This window comes from Propithecus coquereli, unplaced genomic scaffold (genome assembly GCF_000956105.1).
Source record: "Propithecus coquereli isolate 6110/MARCELLA unplaced genomic scaffold, Pcoq_1.0 Scaffold193, whole genome shotgun sequence".
Lineage (NCBI taxonomy): Eukaryota > Metazoa > Chordata > Mammalia > Primates > Indriidae > Propithecus > Propithecus coquereli.
This window is the reverse complement of record NW_012144190.1, coordinates 2,420,319-2,438,732: the sequence shown is the minus strand read 5'-3', so window position 1 is coordinate 2,438,732 and position 18,414 is coordinate 2,420,319. Positions and strand designations below refer to the sequence as shown.

The 18,414-nt window shown below is 59.1% G+C and overlaps 2 protein-coding genes across 3 annotated transcripts in view; one reads left to right on the top strand and one right to left on the bottom strand.

Annotated features, from left to right (window-relative positions):
• The window catches only part of AP2A1 (adaptor-related protein complex 2, alpha 1 subunit), a 36,503-nt gene extending 23,612 nt beyond the window's left edge, over positions 1–12,891 (top strand). The window contains exons 5-23 of the mRNA XM_012643208.1: positions 978–1,107; positions 1,490–1,591; positions 3,030–3,138; positions 6,290–6,440; positions 6,785–6,953; positions 7,087–7,224; positions 7,406–7,588; positions 8,069–8,166; positions 8,497–8,728; positions 8,817–8,984; positions 9,073–9,233; positions 10,002–10,058; positions 10,166–10,248; positions 10,363–10,452; positions 11,298–11,421; positions 11,506–11,622; positions 11,714–11,783; positions 11,934–12,068; positions 12,450–12,891. Coding sequence (XP_012498662.1) covers positions 978–1,107; positions 1,490–1,591; positions 3,030–3,138; positions 6,290–6,440; positions 6,785–6,953; positions 7,087–7,224; positions 7,406–7,588; positions 8,069–8,166; positions 8,497–8,728; positions 8,817–8,984; positions 9,073–9,233; positions 10,002–10,058; positions 10,166–10,248; positions 10,363–10,452; positions 11,298–11,421; positions 11,506–11,622; positions 11,714–11,783; positions 11,934–12,068; positions 12,450–12,527 — 2,395 coding nt within the window. The 3' untranslated portion in view covers positions 12,528–12,891. The remainder of the gene's footprint in view (positions 1–977; positions 1,108–1,489; positions 1,592–3,029; positions 3,139–6,289; positions 6,441–6,784; positions 6,954–7,086; positions 7,225–7,405; positions 7,589–8,068; positions 8,167–8,496; positions 8,729–8,816; positions 8,985–9,072; positions 9,234–10,001; positions 10,059–10,165; positions 10,249–10,362; positions 10,453–11,297; positions 11,422–11,505; positions 11,623–11,713; positions 11,784–11,933; positions 12,069–12,449) is intronic.
• FUZ (fuzzy planar cell polarity protein) lies at positions 12,648–17,538 on the bottom strand. Of its 2 annotated transcripts, XM_012643209.1 has the most exons (11): positions 17,225–17,538; positions 16,850–16,971; positions 16,503–16,587; positions 16,188–16,256; positions 15,858–15,962; positions 15,075–15,272; positions 14,864–14,959; positions 14,424–14,530; positions 14,283–14,347; positions 14,131–14,205; positions 12,648–13,151 (listed from the first exon to the last, which is right to left on the bottom strand). In XM_012643209.1, the coding sequence occupies exons 1-11, from the start codon at positions 17,333–17,335 to the stop codon at positions 12,928–12,930; spliced, it is 1,257 nt and encodes a 418-aa protein (XP_012498663.1). In that variant the 5' UTR covers positions 17,336–17,538; the 3' UTR covers positions 12,648–12,927. The 2 variants fall into 2 exon arrangements, with proteins under 2 accessions (XP_012498663.1, XP_012498664.1); XM_012643210.1 differs by lacking the exon at positions 15,075–15,272.
• Between the last annotated feature and the right edge of the window lie 876 nt (positions 17,539–18,414).

Sequence of the window (18,414 nt, the reverse complement as noted above, 5' to 3'; positions counted from 1 at the left end):
AAAAAAAAAAAAAGATGTATCCAGAATGTAACCATTTCTCACCCACACAGCCACCAAAGTCAGATCTGGGAATGGCCATCAGCGACAGTACCCGTTTTCTCAGTTTGTCATGAAGATAAAATCAACGCGTTAATCCATGCAGGGGCCCGTGGTAGCGCCGGGCAGGCTGGAGGGCTCTAGGCAGTAGCTTTCAGTGCTGTTGCGTTAGCATCACGTTGCTTCTCTGCCCACCGCAGCGGCTCCCAGCTCCCGCTGGGTAAAGCAAAGTCCCTGCCGTGGCCCACGAGGCCCTGCACGGTCTGGCCCTCTGTTTCCTCCCCGTCCTGTCTGCGGCCCTGTCGCCCGCCGCAGCCACCCAGCCTCCTCGCCACCCCTTCCGTGCACAGGCCGAGCCTGGCTCGGGGCCTGGGCACAGGCTGTTCCCTCCGCCTGGGCGTTCTGTTGCAGAGGATCTTCTTCTCTCCTCATCGAGTTACACGGTTTTCTGTTCCCCTGTCACCTTATCAGAGGGGCCTTCCTCCAAAATAGTGTCCCCAGCACTCTGCGTGCTGGCCTCAGTTTGTCGGTAGCACAGACCCCGGCAGTGACCGGTGTGTGTGTCTGTGCGGAGGCTGATTGCCCTGGCTGGCGTCTGAGCCCCGGGAGCACGAGCCCTGGGACCAACTGCCCCCCTCGATCCATAGCGCCCGCGTGGTGCCCGGTGCCCGCAGGCGCCCGCTGCGTGCTTGGCGAGTGGGTGACCGTGCTTAGCCCTGCCAGTGACCCCCGAGGTTACCGGGATGCCGCCCCTTCTGCAGGAGGAAACCTGAGTCCTGGTGGCGATGAGCATTGCCAGATTGCATCCTGGGTCCACCTGGCTCTCTGTACTCTTGCGGCCACTTGCGCCCTTCCTGGGAGGAGCAAGAGAGGAGGGGAGGTGTGCAGCGCTGGGGTCCCGCTGACTCCAGCCGCCCCTGTCCTGCGTTGTGTCCCCACAGGGACAGCATGGACAGCGTGAAGCAGAGCGCGGCCCTGTGCCTGCTGCGGCTCTACAAGGCCTCGCCCGACCTGGTGCCCATGGGCGAGTGGACAGCCCGCGTGGTGCACCTGCTCAATGACCAGCACATGGTGAGGCCCCGTGTCCCCAAGACCCCCCCAGCTGCCCAGAGACAACCCTCCTCCCCTCTCCACCCCTGGATTCCCAGAGTTCCCTACCTTTGTCCCTCCCCGAGTCCTCCCAGTCCTTCTGTAGTCCCCACCGACCCACCGCTCCTTACCTGCGTGCCTGCGACTCTCCCAGGGGCACCCCAGACACCCAGGTCCGTGCTGGCCATGGTCCTAAGGCCTCCTTACCCCACCCGAATCACATACACGACACACATGCACATCCTCCTGACTGCACACACAACCCGCCCTGCCCCAAAGCCTCTGCTCTCAGATGCTCAGCCTGGAGACCTGTCCGCAGTCGGACCCTGCCCGGGCCCTGACCCGCCTCACCTGCCCCCTGCAGGGCGTCGTCACGGCCGCTGTCAGCCTCATCACCTGTCTCTGCAAGAAGAACCCGGACGACTTTAAGACGTGCATCTCCTTGGCCGTGTCTCGCCTGAGCCGGGTAGGTGCGGTCTAGGTGCTGGCTGTGGGAGGGGCCCTAGTGTCCCTGTGCCCTCCAACACCTCGCTGGTCCCCCCTCTCTCTCCCTGAGAGGCTTCCCAGCCCAGTGGTTACAAACCCAGGCTCTGAGCTGGCTTCATCCTCACTTGGCCACTTCCTGGCTGGGTGGACCTGGGCAAGTGGCTTCACCTTCCTGGGCCTCAGTGGCCCCATCTGTTCATGGGACGATACCAGCGCCCGCCTCACACCATAGCTGCTGTGAATAAAGTGCTCAGAGCAGGGCCGGGCAGCCTGGGCCCTGGGAAGCCAGAGCTGCCCTCCTGTCTGTTCTTCCTGTTCCCCAACTCCCTACCCATCTGTCTCCTTCCTTCCGGCCTCCCGTCCCTCTCACCTCCTTCGCTCGTGTCCTGAGAACATCCCCTGAGGCCTGCGTGCCGGGCTCTGTGTGGGATGACACCAGGGACACAGATGAGTCAGACCCAAGCTGTGCACTCAAGGAGCTCCCTGTCCCGCTGGGGAGAGGGGTGTGTAGCAGGGGAGGTGACTCAGTCACGGATTATCACAAAAGGGTGGTTTGTGCTATAATGGAGGTAGCATAGGAGCCATTTAACCCAGCCTGTGAGTCCAGGAAGGCTTCCTGGGGGAGGCGATCTCTGAATTGAAGCTTGGAGTACGTGAAAGTGTTTCCCGAGCAGGTAGGAAGAGGGCTGGATTCTCAGACAAAGAGAACAACACACCGCTCACTCATTCAGTCATTGTTTCATTCATTTCCCACACATCTGAATACTCCTGTATGCCAGGCTGGTGCAGGAGACACAGTGACAGTAGGGACAGGGCCACATACCAGCATGGAGGTGGCACAGAGCTTTCTGAAAAAGGGGTTTTAAAGGTCGAGTAGGAGTTTGCCATGAGGACAAAAGTCACATGATCTTTGGATCTTTTACTAATTCGCCACCTTTTCCCTGAACCTGCTTCCTATCTGACCTTGGATTAGGCCCAGGGACCCAGTTGGGCCCAATTCCTGCCCCTGAGTAGCTTCCAGTCTTGAGGGCAAGTCACCCCCCTGGAGCCAGTGTGATGTGTGCTCTAACAGAGGCAGCCTGGGCCGGTGAGAGGCTCAGAGCGAGGACCTGGCCTGGGGCAGGGACTGTCACACAGAAGGCAATCAGCAGAGACGTCCTGCCCACCTGGCACCAGCGTTACTTGGAAAAATCCACCAGCCCTGGGCTTAGTTCCCCAATTCTGTACGCACGTGTGCACCTGTGTGTCTGCCCGAGGCTTCCTCGCCCCCCTCCCTGAGCCTCAGTTTCCCGCTCCCTAAAACCGTGGCACTGACAGCGCTGCCCTTGGAAGGCAGTTTGCTCCTCCCCAGCATGCAGGTGACATGCCCCCATCCCCAGCCTGTCCCCACCCATTCCTCGCCCGTCCTCTGCCCCCAGATCGTCTCCTCGGCCTCCACAGACCTCCAGGACTACACCTACTACTTTGTCCCGGCGCCCTGGCTCTCAGTGAAGCTCCTGCGGCTGCTGCAGTGCTACCCGCCGCCAGGTAATGCCGAGCCCCCGGGCTGCTCGTCGCCAGGATCTGGGGACCTCCAAGCCCATGGCAGGGCAGGCGGGGCTGGGGCTCCGGGTCAGGATTTCTCCCAGGCTGGTGTGGTGCCTCTAGCCTCTGTTACGTGGCTGCAGTGGGGGAGGGGGGCGGGCAGCCCTGATCTCGGAGCCCCCCCTGCTCAGCACCAAGGATCAGACACGTGGCTGCTCCCCTGCTGCGGGCCAGGGCCCCTGCTGTCCCGGCTCGCTCCAGCACCGTGGCTGGGGCTATTATCACGCCCATTTTACAGGTGAGGAAACCCAAGGCTTGGAGGGGGAGTTCCCTGCCCAGGGCCACGCAGCCTGTGGCCGTACTATTTGAATTAGCATAGCTCATGTGTGCACATGTGTACCTGGGTGCGTGTCTGTGTGTCTGCACATCTGGGCATATCTGTGTGTCTGTTTGCTTGTGAGTGTGCATGTGTCTGCGCACTCTATATGTGCGTGTGTGCACACGCCGTGATTGAGCCTATGAGGCAGGTGACGCCAGAGGCCCCTCCCTGCTTGTGAAGCCATGATGGATTCTGCTGTGTAGCCCAAGGGAAGTCTCATGCCTTCTCTGGGCCTTTTTCATCCTGTAAGGAAGGGCTTAGGTTGCGCTAAGGCCACTTCCACCTCCGAAGCCCCAGCTGGTAATTTTGGGGTATGCCCAGGGCAGGTACCTCACTTCTTCCAACCGAATTGAAGATATGGCCCTGCTCTGGGCTTGGACTAGGAGAACCCGCAAGCCTGTGCCACCCCTTTTCAGCAGATGGTGATGGGCAACCTCCAAGTTATTGCCAAGTAATTTTATTATGAAAAGTTTCCCAGCATACAGAGAAGTAGAGATTCCATTACCTAGACCTCACAGTTTATCTGTGTTCATGCTCCTGTTTTTTTCCTGAAATATTAAGAAGTTACAGATATCCTGATGTTTTACCTTTAAATATTTAGTTCTACATTCCTAAAAACTGGGCATTTTCATTCACAACAGTAATTCTCTTGTTACACTCAAAATGAACAGTTCCCTCCTGTTTTCTGATACGCACTGTACATTTTCTTAATTTTTCCCAAAATGCCTTTTAGAGTTGGTTCAAAGTAGGATCTAATCAAGGCACAACTATCAAATTTGATTTTTTTAAAAAAATGTTTTAGAGACAGGATCTCCCTCTGTTGCCCAGGGAGTGCAGTGGCGTGATCATAGCTTACTGTCGCCTCGAACTCTTGGGCTCAAGCCATCCTCCTGCCTCAGCCTCCCGAGTAGCTGGACTACAGGTGTATGCCACCATAGCCAGCTAATTTTTCTATTTTTTTGTAGAGACGGGGTCTCACTATCTTGCCCAGGCTAGTCTCAACAGCCTGACATCAAGTAGTCCTCCCACCTTGGCCTCCCAAGTGCTGGGATGACACGCATGAGCCACTGTGCCCAGCCCAGACTTGATTATTATTAATATGTCTCACAATCACTTTTAATCTGGAAGAATTACACTCTTTACTCCCTGACATTAGCTTTTGCCCCAGTGTTTTATTATGAAGAACTTAAATCAGGGCCAGGCGTGGTGGCTCATGCCTGTAATCCTAGCACTCTGGGAGGCTGAGGCGGGCAGATTGTTTGAGCTCAGGAGTTCGAAACCAGCCTGAGCAAGAGCGAGACCCCGTCTCTACTAAAAATAGAAAGAAATTAATTGGACAACTAAAAATATATAGAAAAAATTAGCCGGGCATGGTGGCGCATGCCTGTAGTCCCAGCTACTCGGGAGGCTGAGGCAGAAGGATTGCTTGAGCCCAGGAGTTTGAGGTTGCTGTGAGCTAGGATGACGCCAAGGCACTCTAGCCTGGGCAACACAGTGAGACTCTGTCTCAAAAAAAAAAAAAAAGAACTTAAATCATAAGCCGGGCACAGTGCCCACACCTGTAGTCCCAGCTACTCAGGAGGCTGAGGTGGGAGGATCGCTGGAGCCCAGGAGTTTGAGGCTGCAGTGAGCTATGATGACATCTGTGACTAGCCACTGCACTCCAGCCTGGGCAACATAGCAAGACCCCATCTCTAAGCAATAATGAAATTCCAAACATAAAGATAACTTGAGAGAACAGTATAGCAAACACTGGAGACCCTCTACCTAGACTCAGCAGTGATTGTTAACACCTTGCTGTTCTGCACTCTCGCTCACTCGCCCTCGGCTGAACTACTTGAAAGCAAATTGCAGACATCAAAACACTCCCCCAACTCCCAGATATTTCCCCATATGTCCCCTAAGACCAAGAACACTACAAAACCACAGTGCCATTATCATACCTAAGAAGACTCAAAATAACTCCACGGTGTCATTTAACTTTTTAAATTTTTTTTCTCTCCCCAGCCCCCAAATTTCTTCTAGTCTAACATAACCCACCCCACCTGTTTTTGGAGAAGCCAGGGGAGCTGTGTAGCTGTGTGTCCTGAGGTCTGGATTTGGCTGATGCTGCCTGTGGTGTCCCTTAGTTTGTTCCTCTAGCTGGTTCATGTCCTGAGAGATTTGGGGGCAACGTTTTTTGTTAGAATCCCAGACAGCTGTTCTATACACTTGATCACACATCACATTGCAGAAAATGGCAGTGATCAGCATCCGTCTGTCTGTCTCACGCTGAGGGAGCTAGCAGGGGGTCCCTGGCTGTGCTTTCTCACCTTTGAACTCCTAGCCCCCAGGCACGCGCCTGGCACCGAGTGTGCACGCAGGGGTCTTGTTCCAGGCAGGCCACTGAACAGCCAGCGCATCCTCGTCAGAGGTGGCTCCACATTCAGACTGGTCCTTGGGAAGGCCTGGGTTTGGGGGTGTCTCTGGGGAAGGTTCCTGGAGCTTTCTTTGCTCTGTGAGAAATCTATAGGGCATCAGCGCTGCAGGAGGGGAAACTGAGGCTCACAGGGTGGTACCTCCTGCCTAGCAGGGTTAGAGCACAGCAGGATGAGAACCCAGGTCTGGAGATGTATCTGCTGTCTCCTGTCACCTCCCCTGGGGACCTGCAGGGCTCCTTCAGGTTGGAGACAGCCCAAGCTCTTCCAGGCACGACAGAGCGGTGGTGTGGCCACTGTCCCAGCAGGTGGGCTGGGCGGGCGCGGCGCTCAGCCACCTCGTGCCCTGTTTCCCCAGAGGATGCTGCCGTGAAGGGGCGGCTGGTGGAGTGTCTGGAGACTGTGCTCAACAAGGCCCAGGAGCCCCCCAAGTCCAAGAAGGTGCAGCACTCCAACGCCAAGAACGCCATCCTCTTCGAGACCATCAGCCTCATCATCCACTACGACAGGTGCCCACCTGGGCCCAGTGGGACCCGATGCCCGGGCTGGGAAAGAGGGGCTGGAGGCCTGACTCCTGGGTCCTGGGGCAGGGGCTGGGAATCCCGACTTCTAGGCAGGAGGTGGGCGGAGAAGTGAGGTGTTACCCTGTGAGGTCAGTGCGGGGCCTTCCCTGAGGGGCGGAATCACTGAATACCCACCCCCAGATGTGTGGGTCACCAGGAGGGTCAGGACCAGGACGTAGGGCTGGGTCAGGCAGGAGTTAAGACCTAGGTGCAGAGGTGGCCCGAGTCCTCCTCCTCAGTCTCCATCTCTGTTTCTCCCATGCCGCCCTCTCTACGGCCACCCCCGGCAGTGAGCCCAACCTCCTGGTGCGGGCCTGTAACCAGCTGGGCCAGTTCCTGCAGCACCGGGAGACCAACCTGCGCTACCTGGCCCTGGAGAGCATGTGCACGCTGGCCAGCTCCGAGTTCTCCCACGAGGCCGTCAAGACGCACATCGACACTGTCATCAACGCTCTCAAGGTGCGCCCTCTCGGAGCCTGCCCCCGGCCCTCCGCCCCCTCAGAGAGGCCAGGGGCTCAGAGGCCCTTTGGTGGCCAGCCCTGTGTCCAGAGGGAGCCTAGAACACACCCCAGGCCCTGCTCTTCTCCCTCAGACGGAGCGGGACGTCAGCGTGCGGCAGCGGGCGGCCGACCTCCTCTACGCCATGTGCGACCGCAGCAACGCCAAGCAGATCGTGTCGGAGATGCTCCGGTACCTGGAGACGGCTGACTACGCCATCCGTGAAGAGATTGTGAGTCCTGTGGCGCGGGCCCCTGTGTCTGGGGGAGGAGGGGCTGGGGGCCCGGACCCCGGGTCTCCCCACAGAGGCAGTGGTAAGCCCAGGTCCAGGGGAGTGCAAGCCCCCCGCCCCCGTGGGCGCACGCGCACTCACACGTACACACACGCCCACGTGCCCTCCCTCCCGGCGGCAGGTCCTGAAGGTGGCCATCCTGGCCGAGAAGTATGCAGTGGACTACAGCTGGTATGTGGACACCATTCTCAACCTCATCCGCATCGCGGGCGACTACGTGAGCGAAGAGGTGTGGTACCGTGTGCTACAGATTGTCACCAACCGTGACGACGTCCAGGGCTACGCTGCCAAGACAGTCTTTGAGGTCAGCGTGCCTCCCTCACCCTGACCCCCGTGACAGGACCTCGAGGCAGAGTGAGGACAGCCGGGGATGGAGGCTGCCAGCCCCGGGCCACCATCCTGCCTCCTCTTCTGCATCGCTGGGACCTCTGTGCAGTGCCTTTACCTCTCTGGGCCACCCCAGGGACCCGGGGGCTGTGGCTTCACAGACCTGCTGTGAGGAGTCTGCAGGGCACAGGCGTAGGGCACCCAGCATGTAGTCGCCTGTCCCCAGATCGTGGTAGTCTCCCTCTGTCCTGGGCAGGGGGCCCAGGGACGCTCCATTTCATTACCTGTGAGCTCAAGCCAGTCACTTACCCTCTCTGTGCCTCAGTTTCCCCACCTATAACCCCAGCCACATCGTAGCGCTGTGAGGGTTCCACCAGGCAGTAGGTTGCACATGCTGAATGCTCCAAAGCAGGGCGCTCATCCTGGTCCCCGCCACGCCCCTCCCCTGCCCTCCTAGGCACTCCAGGCCCCAGCCTGTCACGAGAACATGGTGAAGGTCGGCGGCTACATCCTTGGGGAGTTTGGGAACCTGATTGCTGGGGACCCCCGGTCCAGGTGAGGGAATCTTAGGCTGTGAGTGAACACATGTGCTTCTGAGGGATCTGGGGTTTGGGGGACTCCTGGGAGCCTCAGGACTGGTGACGATGGGGTTCTAGGAATCCTCTCGGCCTCTCGCCCCAACCACCTGTCAGGGTAAGGGAACCAGAAGACTCTGGGACCAAGCATTAAAGTGGCCACTGCCCTTCAGCCTCGGGGACTCTCAGTCCCCTGGAGCCAGTGTGGGGTCCTGGGAAGGGTTCATCTGAGGGAGGTGGCAGCTCTCGCGGGGTTTCTGGGAGACAGCAGTGGAGCCCGGCCCCTCACTGATGCCCGCCCCCCACGCAGCCCCCCGGTGCAGTTCTCCCTGCTGCACTCCAAGTTCCACCTGTGCAGCGTGGCGACGCGGGCCCTGCTGCTGTCTACCTACATCAAGTTCATCAACCTCTTCCCCGAGACCAAGGCCACCATCCAGGGTGTGCTGCGGGCCGGCTCCCAGCTGCGCAACGCCGACGTGGAGCTGCAGCAGCGGGCCGTGGAGTACCTCACCCTCAGCTCGGTGGCCAGCACCGACGTCCTGGTCAGAGCCCTGGACCCCTGCCCCTGCCCCTGCCCTCCCTCTTCTCCTCGTGACTGGAACTGACCTGCCCCCACCCCAACCCCGCCAGGCCACAGTGCTGGAGGAGATGCCCCCCTTCCCTGAGCGCGAGTCGTCCATCCTGGCCAAGCTGAAACGTAAGAAGGGGCCAGGGGCCGGCAGCGCCCTCGATGATGGCCGCAGGGACCCCAGCAGCAACGACATCAATGGAGGTGTGGAGCCCACTCCCAGCACCGTGGTGAGTCCCACAGGGTGGGCCCTGCAAGGCCGGCGGGGCCGGGGCTGGCCGGGCTGATCCTTCTCACCGTCACCTGCGCTCCCTGCAGTCGACGCCCTCGCCCTCCGCCGACCTCCTGGGGCTGCGGGCAGCCCCTCCCCCAGCCGCACCCCCGGCTCCTGCCAGCGCAGGGAACCTCCTGGTGGATGTCTTCGATGGCCCAGCAGCCCAGCCCAGCCTGGGGCCCACCCCCGAGGAGGCCTTCCTCAGGTACCCCTGCGTGGGCCGGGCCTCTTCTCTGGCGACCCTGGGCTGTCCCTTCTCAGCCGCTGCCCTCTCTCCGCTCAGCCCCTCCCACCTCCGCGCTTGCTCCTCTCCCTGTCCCTGCCGCCTTTGCCAGCCCCGCTGCTGCCTCCCCTGCCCTGGCCTCGTCGCTCCCTCCCTCCCTCCGGCCACCCTGGACTCTGCTGACCCCGGCCACCCTTTGTTGTCCTTTCCCATCACCGTTTCTCAGCCTGCTCTTCCTTCTCTCCTTCCCTCCTCCTTCTCTCTCTCTCTCTTTGGCCTTCTTGCTGCCTCTCTGGGATTGGCTGCCTGCCACGTCTGTCTTCTCTTGTCTGCTCTGGGATTGGATGGCCCAGCGAGCTGGAGCCGCCTGCCCCTGAGAGCCCCATGGCTTTGCTGGCTGACCCAGCTCCGGCTGCTGAGTAAGGGGTGGCCTGGGGGACCGGGGGCAGACTCTGGTGTCCGGTGTCCGCAGGGAGGGTTAAGGGGCTGGGAGCTGTTGTCAGGGGGTTCCTGCTGAGTGGCAGAGACAGGGACTTGGGAGGAGAGTGAAACTTGAGGGTACATGCCAGGGTCCCATTTGCATTCGAGGCAACTGCTGGTCTTTTGGGGTTCTTTGAGGCTATGTGAGGAGTCTGGGTATGTGGTTCTGGGGTTCTGGCCTTGCAGGGCTTGTCTCACACCCATTAGCTCTGGGTCCTTCCCTCCAGCCCCTCAAGTCCCTTCCCATCTCACTCCTCTCTCCGCCTCCAGCCCCGGTCCCGAGGACATCGGCCCTCCCATTCCAGAGGCCGATGAACTGCTGAACAAGTGAGTCCTGGGGGAGATGGAGAAGGGGAACAGGGACAAGTAGGGAGCCCAAGCCAGGCACAGACAGGTACCCCTGTCATCCTGAGCTCGCTGCCACCCCTACGCAGGTTTGTGTGCAAGAACAACGGGGTCCTGTTTGAGAACCAGCTGCTGCAGATTGGAGTGAAGTCAGAGTTCCGGCAGAACCTGGGTGCATCCGGTGGACTGTGGGGGCGGGGCGGGAGGGCGACCTTGGCTTGGGTGGTGGCTGGCAAAGGGGGTCAGAGGAACTCGGATGGAGCCCTGCCTCCCCCACCCACCGCAGGCCGTATGTATCTCTTCTATGGCAACAAGACCTCGGTGCAGTTCCAGAACTTCTCGCCCACTGTCGTCCACCCGGGAGACCTCCAGACTCATATCCTCTCAGGCGTGGCGCAGCCCCCTGGCTCCAGCTTGGCCCCTCTTACTGGGAGGGCTTGGGCATGTGGTTACTTCTCTGAGATTTAGTGTCTTCATCTGTAGGACAGGAGATGACCACAAGACGATGAGCAGGAGGTGTTACCTCCAGAACCCCACCTGCTCAGGGCCTCAGTTCTCAGTTCAGCCCTGTCAGGCACCTTTAATGGCCTAGATTTGTTCTCCACTGGTCTCCATGCCCACGATGCCAGGACCCCCTGCACTCGGGAGCCAGACCTGGGGGTCTAGAAAGCTCCTGTAGACAGCTCCGTGCCAGGAATGGGGTGGAGGCGAGAGATGCATAAAACCGGCTCCTTGCACATGGGTTGTGGACGCGAATGCAAAGGATGAGGCCACTAATTACCGCCATCTTTGGGTGCTGACCGTGTGCCAAACACACTGACAAATACTCGTAATGGATTATTTCATCGACTCCTAAGGACATTTTAGCACGTGTCCACTTTGTAGAGGGGGCTGAGAGAGGTTACGTGACTTGTCCACAGTCACCCAGGTGGTAAGAGCTGGGATTCAAAGCCAAGTCAGTCTCTCAAGTCAATGCTATTATGTCTCAATGCAGTGTGACTTGTGCCGCACAATAAGGCCACTGAGACCACTATGAAAGGCCAGAGGAGGCACGGCACTTAGGGGGCAGGGCAGAGGTTGCATAGGAGGAACTTTGTAGCTGGGCCTTTTAGGGTGAGTCCAGGATCGCAGGCTGGGGCTGCTGGGAAGCCAGGGGTTCATGTCCAAGACCGCTTCGGGCCACCTTTTCTGTCTCTGGCTTCCTTGACCACGGGCGGGCACAGCTGGCCGTGCAGACCAAGCGCGTGGCGGCGCAGGTGGACGGCGGGGCGCAGGTGCAGCAGGTGCTCAACATCGAGTGTCTGCGGGACTTTCTGACGCCCCCGCTGCTGTCTGTGCGCTTCCGGTGAGTCAGGCGCGGCCCTTCCTGAGGGGCGGGGCTTCCGGGCCGAGGGGCGGGGCTTGACAGCCCTGCCACCTCCCGCCCCAGGTACGGTGGCGCCCCCCAGTCCCTCACCCTGAAGCTCCCGGTGACCATCAACAAGTTCTTCCAGCCAACAGAGATGGCGGCCCAGGACTTCTTCCAGCGCTGGAAGCAGCTGAGCCTGTGAGCGGCGGGGCGGGGCCGAGAACGAGGCCGCTGGGGGAGGGGGGGGCGGGCCTCCAGGTTGCTGACCTGAACCTTCCGCCACCCCCAGGCCTCAACAAGAGGCACAGAAAATCTTCAAAGCCAACCACCCCATGGACGCTGAGGTTACTAAGGCCAAGGTGAGAGACCAGGGGCGTGTTTCGGGAGCTTCTGTTTTCCCATCTGTAAAGTGGGGCCAATTTCCAGCCCCAAGGGTTTCTGGGAACCGGGATGCCGCGGTGTGGGCGCTAACAGCTCTGCCACCCTGACGGCTGCTTTTCTCTGCCCAGCTTCTGGGGTTTGGCTCTGCTCTCCTGGACAATGTGGACCCCAACCCTGAGAACTTCGTGGGGGCTGGGATCATCCAGACTAAAGCCCTGCAGGTGGGCTGTCTGCTCCGGCTGGAGCCCAACGCCCAGGCCCAGGTGAGTTGGTGCGGGAGGTCCCGAGGCCCACAGGAAGGGCTCCTGGCTGTCCGGCTCCCTGCGCCCACCCCTCCTGCCTCACCGCCCCCGTCTCTGTTCCTGTCTCCACCATTAGCTCCCTCCTGTCCCCTTCCTGTGGTCTTCCTCTCCCTCTCCCTTTCCCTGCCTGATTTCCGGCCTTCATATCCTTTCCATCTTTCTTGGCCTCTTTCGTCTTCCTCCTCTCTGGTGACCTCTTGTCTCTTCTGTCACTGTTCTGATCCCGTCACCCTTCTCTCTCCTTTTATCTCCTCTGAATCCCCCTCTACCTGGGCTCTCTGTCCCCTCCCATGTGGCCTGCCCCATCCCCTCTGAGTCCTCCCCCCAATTTCCCCCACCCAGATGTACCGGCTGACCCTGCGCACCAGCAAGGAGCCTGTCTCCCGTCACCTGTGTGAGCTACTGGCGCAGCAGTTCTGAGCCCTGGACTCTGCCCCCGGGGACGTGGCCGGCGCTGGGCAGCTCCTAGAACTGAGGCAGCTTTGGTGGATGGGGTGGATGGGGGACCTCCACTGGTGACAGGAAAGACCCCAGGGGTGGGGGAGATGCCTGGGACCTTCCTCCGGCCTTTTGTATTTTTATTTTTGTTCATCTGCTGCTGTTTACATTGTGGGGGGTAAGGGGGAGCCCCCTCCCTCCCTTTCCCCTCCAAGCACAGCGGGGAGAGGGGCCAGGGAAGTGGGTGCCTCCTCCCCTCCTCCCCCACCCTGAGTAGCCCCTCCCACCCTCTCCCCGTCCAGGGGCTGTGTATTATTGTGAGCGAATAAACAGAGAGACGCTAACAGCCCCATGTTTGTGTCCGTCACCCACTCCCTGGTGGTCAAAGAAATGGGGTGAGGGCATGCAGCGTGTGGGTGGCCAGGTTTCGAAGCCCGTGGATGGGACTCTGAGGATACAGCAGAAGCAGCAGCCGCCTATGCCCCAGCTGCAGGCCCACCAGACGCAATCCTGTGTCTGGTTCCTCGGACCCCAACACAAGGTAGCAGGCTCTGGGCAGCGGGGCCCCGTGGACCGCATCTTCTGTCTTCTCCAGTGGCCCTGGCTCTGGGGAGAGGACAGGGAGCGCTGAGGTGACAAGTAGGATGCTAACTATCAGAAACCCCACCCCAGCCTGGGCCCAAGTTCTGAATCTGTGGGGTCTCTTGTCACAGGCTTGGGGAGCCTCCTGCCAGGGGAGGGCCTTGGACTATAGCCAGCTGTCAGCAACTTGAACAAGGCCACCCTCTTCCCACCCAGCCACTGCCGGTTTCCTGGGGATGCTGTGTGCGGCCCCGGGCAATCCTCTTAGCAATACAAGTCACAAACATGCAGCTGACACTTATCAGACACCAGGCTGCAACACACAAGCTGGAGTCCCCCCCAGGACCCCACCCTGCTTCACAGGGGGGAAGCTGGCGGAGAGGTGGAATCGTACAGCTATCAAGGGCTATGGCCCTTGAGGTGGAGCTTGGCTTCACTGGGGTTGTAGTGCCACCCCAGGTCCCTTCCTGTTTCTTTCTGGGGCCTTATGGGTTCTACAACAGTTTTTCCTTCCTAACCTGGAGTCTATGAAATCCTCCCCCCATCCCCCCCACCCCAGACGTCAGCAAAGCCTGGCTCTCAGCAGCAGTGCAGAGTGGTGGCGTGCTTGATACAGAGCGGACTGCCTGTGTTTGAACCATGGCTCTGCCACTTATTAGCTGGGCCTCAGTTTCCTCATCGGTAACGTGAGCGTGATGCTGTAACAGGATAATCCTCACCAGCGAGGATAAAGTGAGTCGTGACATATAAGAGCACTGGCAGGGAAGAGGCCTCGGTGTCAGTTACTACGAAATGCTAGGATTGCCCAGGAGGTTCAGAAAGCAGCCAGGGCCCTCCTTTCCCCTCCCTCCCTGTCTGTCAATGCTCAGTTCTCCAGGAAAACCACTGCCCGGGGCATGCTGGCTTCTGCCGGTTTCTCCAACCCTACCTCTCACCCCACCCTCTGCCACCTGGGACTCAGTGCCTCTGCCTGCGCAGTGGGAGCGCTGTGCCTGCCACTGACCTGGCGGGAAGTGTGTGGCGGTGACCAGGGTGTAGAAGTTGCGGAGGAGGCGCCGGCGCTTTTCGGGGGAAGGCCCTGGCAGAGAAGACACGGTGACGGAGAGCCCCCCCCCCGCCCACACTCCTCCTGGGCCCGCCCTCGTCCTCAGTCACCTTTATCCCTCAGGGGCTCCACAGTAAAGAGGCAACGTTTCAGTTCAAGGTGGAGGAGCAGCAGCCTGTGGGAAAGGGGGTGTCGTGGCCAGGGAAGAGGGGATGGGGACCCCAACCCACTCCTCCCGATCCGAGCCCTACCCAAGGATGTCTGTGTGCAGGGGGAAGCCATCGGGCAGTGGTCGGGGTCCCAGAGGTAGGCAGGCCCGCAGCGGGTCCAGCAGTGGCTGCCACCAGCGCTCCAGAAGCTGCAGGGGGCGTTGTCAGTGGGGTGTGGTCACAAAGAGGCGGGGCCCGTGGGTGAGGTCTGGGAGTCACCAAAGGGAGGGGGCGTGGCCCGGCGGGGGCGGGGCGTACGAGAGGAGAGGCGGGAGAAGGGACTGTGGAAGGGGCGCGGCCTCGAAGGACAGAAGACGAGCGAAACCGCGGCCAAGCTGGGGTGAAGGAGATTGGAGCGCAGCCCGGGGGTGGGGGGTGCGGGAGGAAGGAAGCCGCTGGCTCGCAGGGCCGGGTGGTGAGGGAAGGAGCTTGCGGGTAGAGGGTGCAATTGGCGGGGGAAGCGAGACAAGACGCGGATTCACCTGTGGATACAACTGGCTGAGCGGCGGGCGCGGCCCGCAGAGCAGACACAGCTCCAGGCCCGGCAGCAGCGTCAGGGTCAGGAGCCTGTGAGGGACCTGAAGCAGGCCACAGGCGGGGCTGACCTCAGTGCTGTCCCTTTCCATCGCAAATCCCGCCTCTTCGCGCACTTGTCGCACTCCTCCCCGCCCCCTGCCGGTCCCGCCCACTCACCGTGGGACTCCCATGTGGCAGGTACACCGGGTAGTCGCGAGCGGCCTGCGGCGGCAGGGACCCCACCAACCAGGGGAGCAGCACGGCCTCAGGCGTCCCCAGCCGCCACCAGCCCTCTGTTGCTGCCACCACCCGGCCCGACACCACCAGACTGACGAAGGCTGTGCCCGCGGCCTCAGCGAACCCGGACAGGGCTTCCTGGGTAAGGGAGGCAGGCGGACTGGAAGTCAGGAGATGCGAGCAGGGGGCGCAGTGACTTCCCAGGTGGGCAAGGAATGGGAAGAGACAAGCATGTGCCAAGCAGGCACAATCAACATCCTACTGAAGCTCAGGGAAGTCAAGTCACCTGCTGAGAGCCACACTGCTGGCAGGTGGCCACACCAGGGAAATCAACAAGCGCGGTATTTAAGGAAGGGTACACAGAGATGCGCCAGGTGGAAGGGAGAGCATGTGCCAAGGTTGGGAAGCTGGGAAGGTGTTGGGATCTGTGGGGCCCCTGTGGCAGTTGGGTGAAGGGAGGCTGTGGATTTAGCAACAGGTTGGTGGGTGCCACCAGGCTGAGGGCCTGGGACCTTGTCCTGAGGAAGATGGAGGCCCCAGGAGGGATGTGAGCAGAGGTGGGACAGGGCCAGCTCTGGGTGTAGAAAGATTCTTCGGGGGCCAAGTGGGGGTCAGACCAGAAGCGGAGAGGATAGGAAGAGGTGGGGACAATGGTCCAGGGGAACAAGGATGAGGACTGAGCCAGAGAAATAGATGTAAGAGTTTCCACAGTGTCCCCAATACCTGCAGGAGGGACCCGTCTGGAGGAATCACGCAGTCCACACACTGGGTCAGGTCCCCGATGAGCTCCGAGTCCCCTAGGAAGCTGTCAATAAGGCGGTAGCTGGCCTAGCAGAGGGAGAAGGGAGGAGCCTAGGACCCAGGTGGCCACAGACCTCCTTCCTGCCTCCCCTCAGAAAACAGGCAATGCTTGGCCTAGATCCAGGGTCAGACAAACAAGTTGCCCCAAGAACCCATGGGGTCAGGCTGCCCCAGGGGCTGCTGGGAACTGTAGTTCCTGAGTAGCAGTGCTCAGGTATCCCAGCTTTCCATCCTCATGTCCTGCAGCCTCACCCTCAACTCCTTCTTCAGTCTCTCTACGTTGCGGATATCGGTCAGCTCTTCAAGTCCCACAAGAAGAACCTAGAAGAACCACATAGAAGAGTAGGGGACCTGGATAACTGGTTCTAAGAGAGAAGGGGCTGGAACCTGAACTCCTGGGTCTGAGGGAAGAGGGAGCTTGGGGCCTTGGCAACGGGGACTGAGGGCCAGGACTCCCGGGTTCTGAGGGAGGAGGATGTTGGGGGCCTGGACTCCTAGGTCTGAAGGAGAAGGATGCTGAGAGCTCAGATTCCTGGGTTTGGGAGAAAAGAGGGCTGGGAGTCTCACCATGGCCCCAAACACCATCTGGAGTAGCCTCTCCAGCCTCAGCTCAGAGACACCCTCCTCGGATGACAGAACAATGAGGGTGATGCTGTGGGAATGGAATGTGAGAAGGAAGAATGAGTCCAGACCTCTGAAACCGGGCAGGGGGTACAGTAGGTTCTGCCCATTGATCTTAGAATGCCAGATACATCCTCCCTGTCTCTCTTACAGGGAAGATCTCAGGGATCTGAGAGCATAACTGATTCAAAGATCCCACAACCAAATAGAAAGCTGGAAAGCCTCCAGGGTCATCTTCAACAGGGGCTATCATCCAGGCCCTGTCCCCCTATCCCAAGCTCCTGCCTGATGACCTGTCATGGAAGCTTTTCCACACCACGGTCGTGTCCTCCGTCCTCGCAGAGCTCAGCTGCACCTCCAGATTCTGCCCGAACATGTGGACTCCATTGAGGGAGCCGATGACAGAGAATGGAAGCTGGGGAGGGGTTGAGGCATTAGACAGGAGCCCCCAGTACCCTCCTCCTTGGGACCCAAGTGTCCAAGATCCCAGCCCCGTCCTCTTTTCCTATGCCCTGGCAGTTCCTCCTTCGGGGAACCAGGCTTACTGGTCCATTGCCCCCTCAGTCCCGTAAACTTAACACTGAAAACACCACAGCCCCTGCTCCCTTGAGGACCGGAGTCAAAACGCCTAACCCCCTTCTATTACATCCAGGCGTCCAAGGCCCCACCTGCTGACGGGCGGGGGCGCCGCCACGGCTGCTCCTGCAGAACAGGGGGACTCCGCTGGAGGACGCGAGGCACAGCAGATGCACAGTGCCCCCCGTGCCCTCTTCCACCATTTGGAACCCCCTCCCGTAGCCCTCCACGTGGGGACAGTCAGTGTCGGTCTTGGAGCATGCCAGTAATCGCAGTAATTCGGCCTGGTGTCCGGAGCCGCCAGAGGGCGAGATGGGGAGCTGATTGGAAGAGAGCTAAATTGCTGCCTTCTTCCTCCAACTCAAGCAGACCCTCAATCCCTATTCCGGTACCTCCCCCAAATCCAGTTGGGTTCTCTTCCGCTCCAGCCGGAAGTCACTATACCCCTAACAAACATGGCGGCTAATTATACTTGCGAAGCTTTGTAGTTTGTCCCTGGAGTAGTTTGACTCCATTTATTTAAAGAGAACGAAGAGACCAGCTTGAATATACTGACGGTGCCGAGTCATTGCCTAGCAACCATCCGGTAGGATATAATGTTTTACATTGCAAATTGAAAAAAACACTAGCTGTTTTGAGCAAAGATGGCGGCGGTGCCCGCCGTTGCCTAGTAACCGCAGTCAGCCTAGCTTTCGTCTTCATAGTGGTAAACCCTATGCCCTACTCAAAGATGGCGACAGTGCCAGAGTGTTGCCTAGCAACCACACTCAGTCTAATTCCCATTCTGAGGCAGTAAACAGCAATGCCCCGCTCAAAGATGGCCCCACGTCGAAGTCCGAGCACCCACCTTCGGGCCAAATCGAGAAAAACACTATCTCCCCCGTCACCTTCGAGGGTGGTTTGGTCCAGCGAGCGTTGCCTAGTAACCACCAAAAGAGACGATTGTTTTTGTTATTAGAAAAAGAAAAAGAGGAAATGCTTTCTTTTCCAGAATCTTAGAAATAACATTTTTCAGATGAATTTATACGTGACAGTGTATCATGGATAAAGTGAAAATACTTCTTCCCAAATTCTTTCCAAAAATAAAGACAGTTTAACATAGAATATTCACACTTTTTCACAAATGTGATCATTGTACTAAGGTTTTCATACTTTCTTTTATAAAAAAGTATAAATCCACTTCATCTTTTCAATATATTTTTATAATCTATTTTATGGATGTAACAAATTGATTTGACCAATCCTGTATTGACTGACATATGTTAGGTTTTGTTCTGTGTGC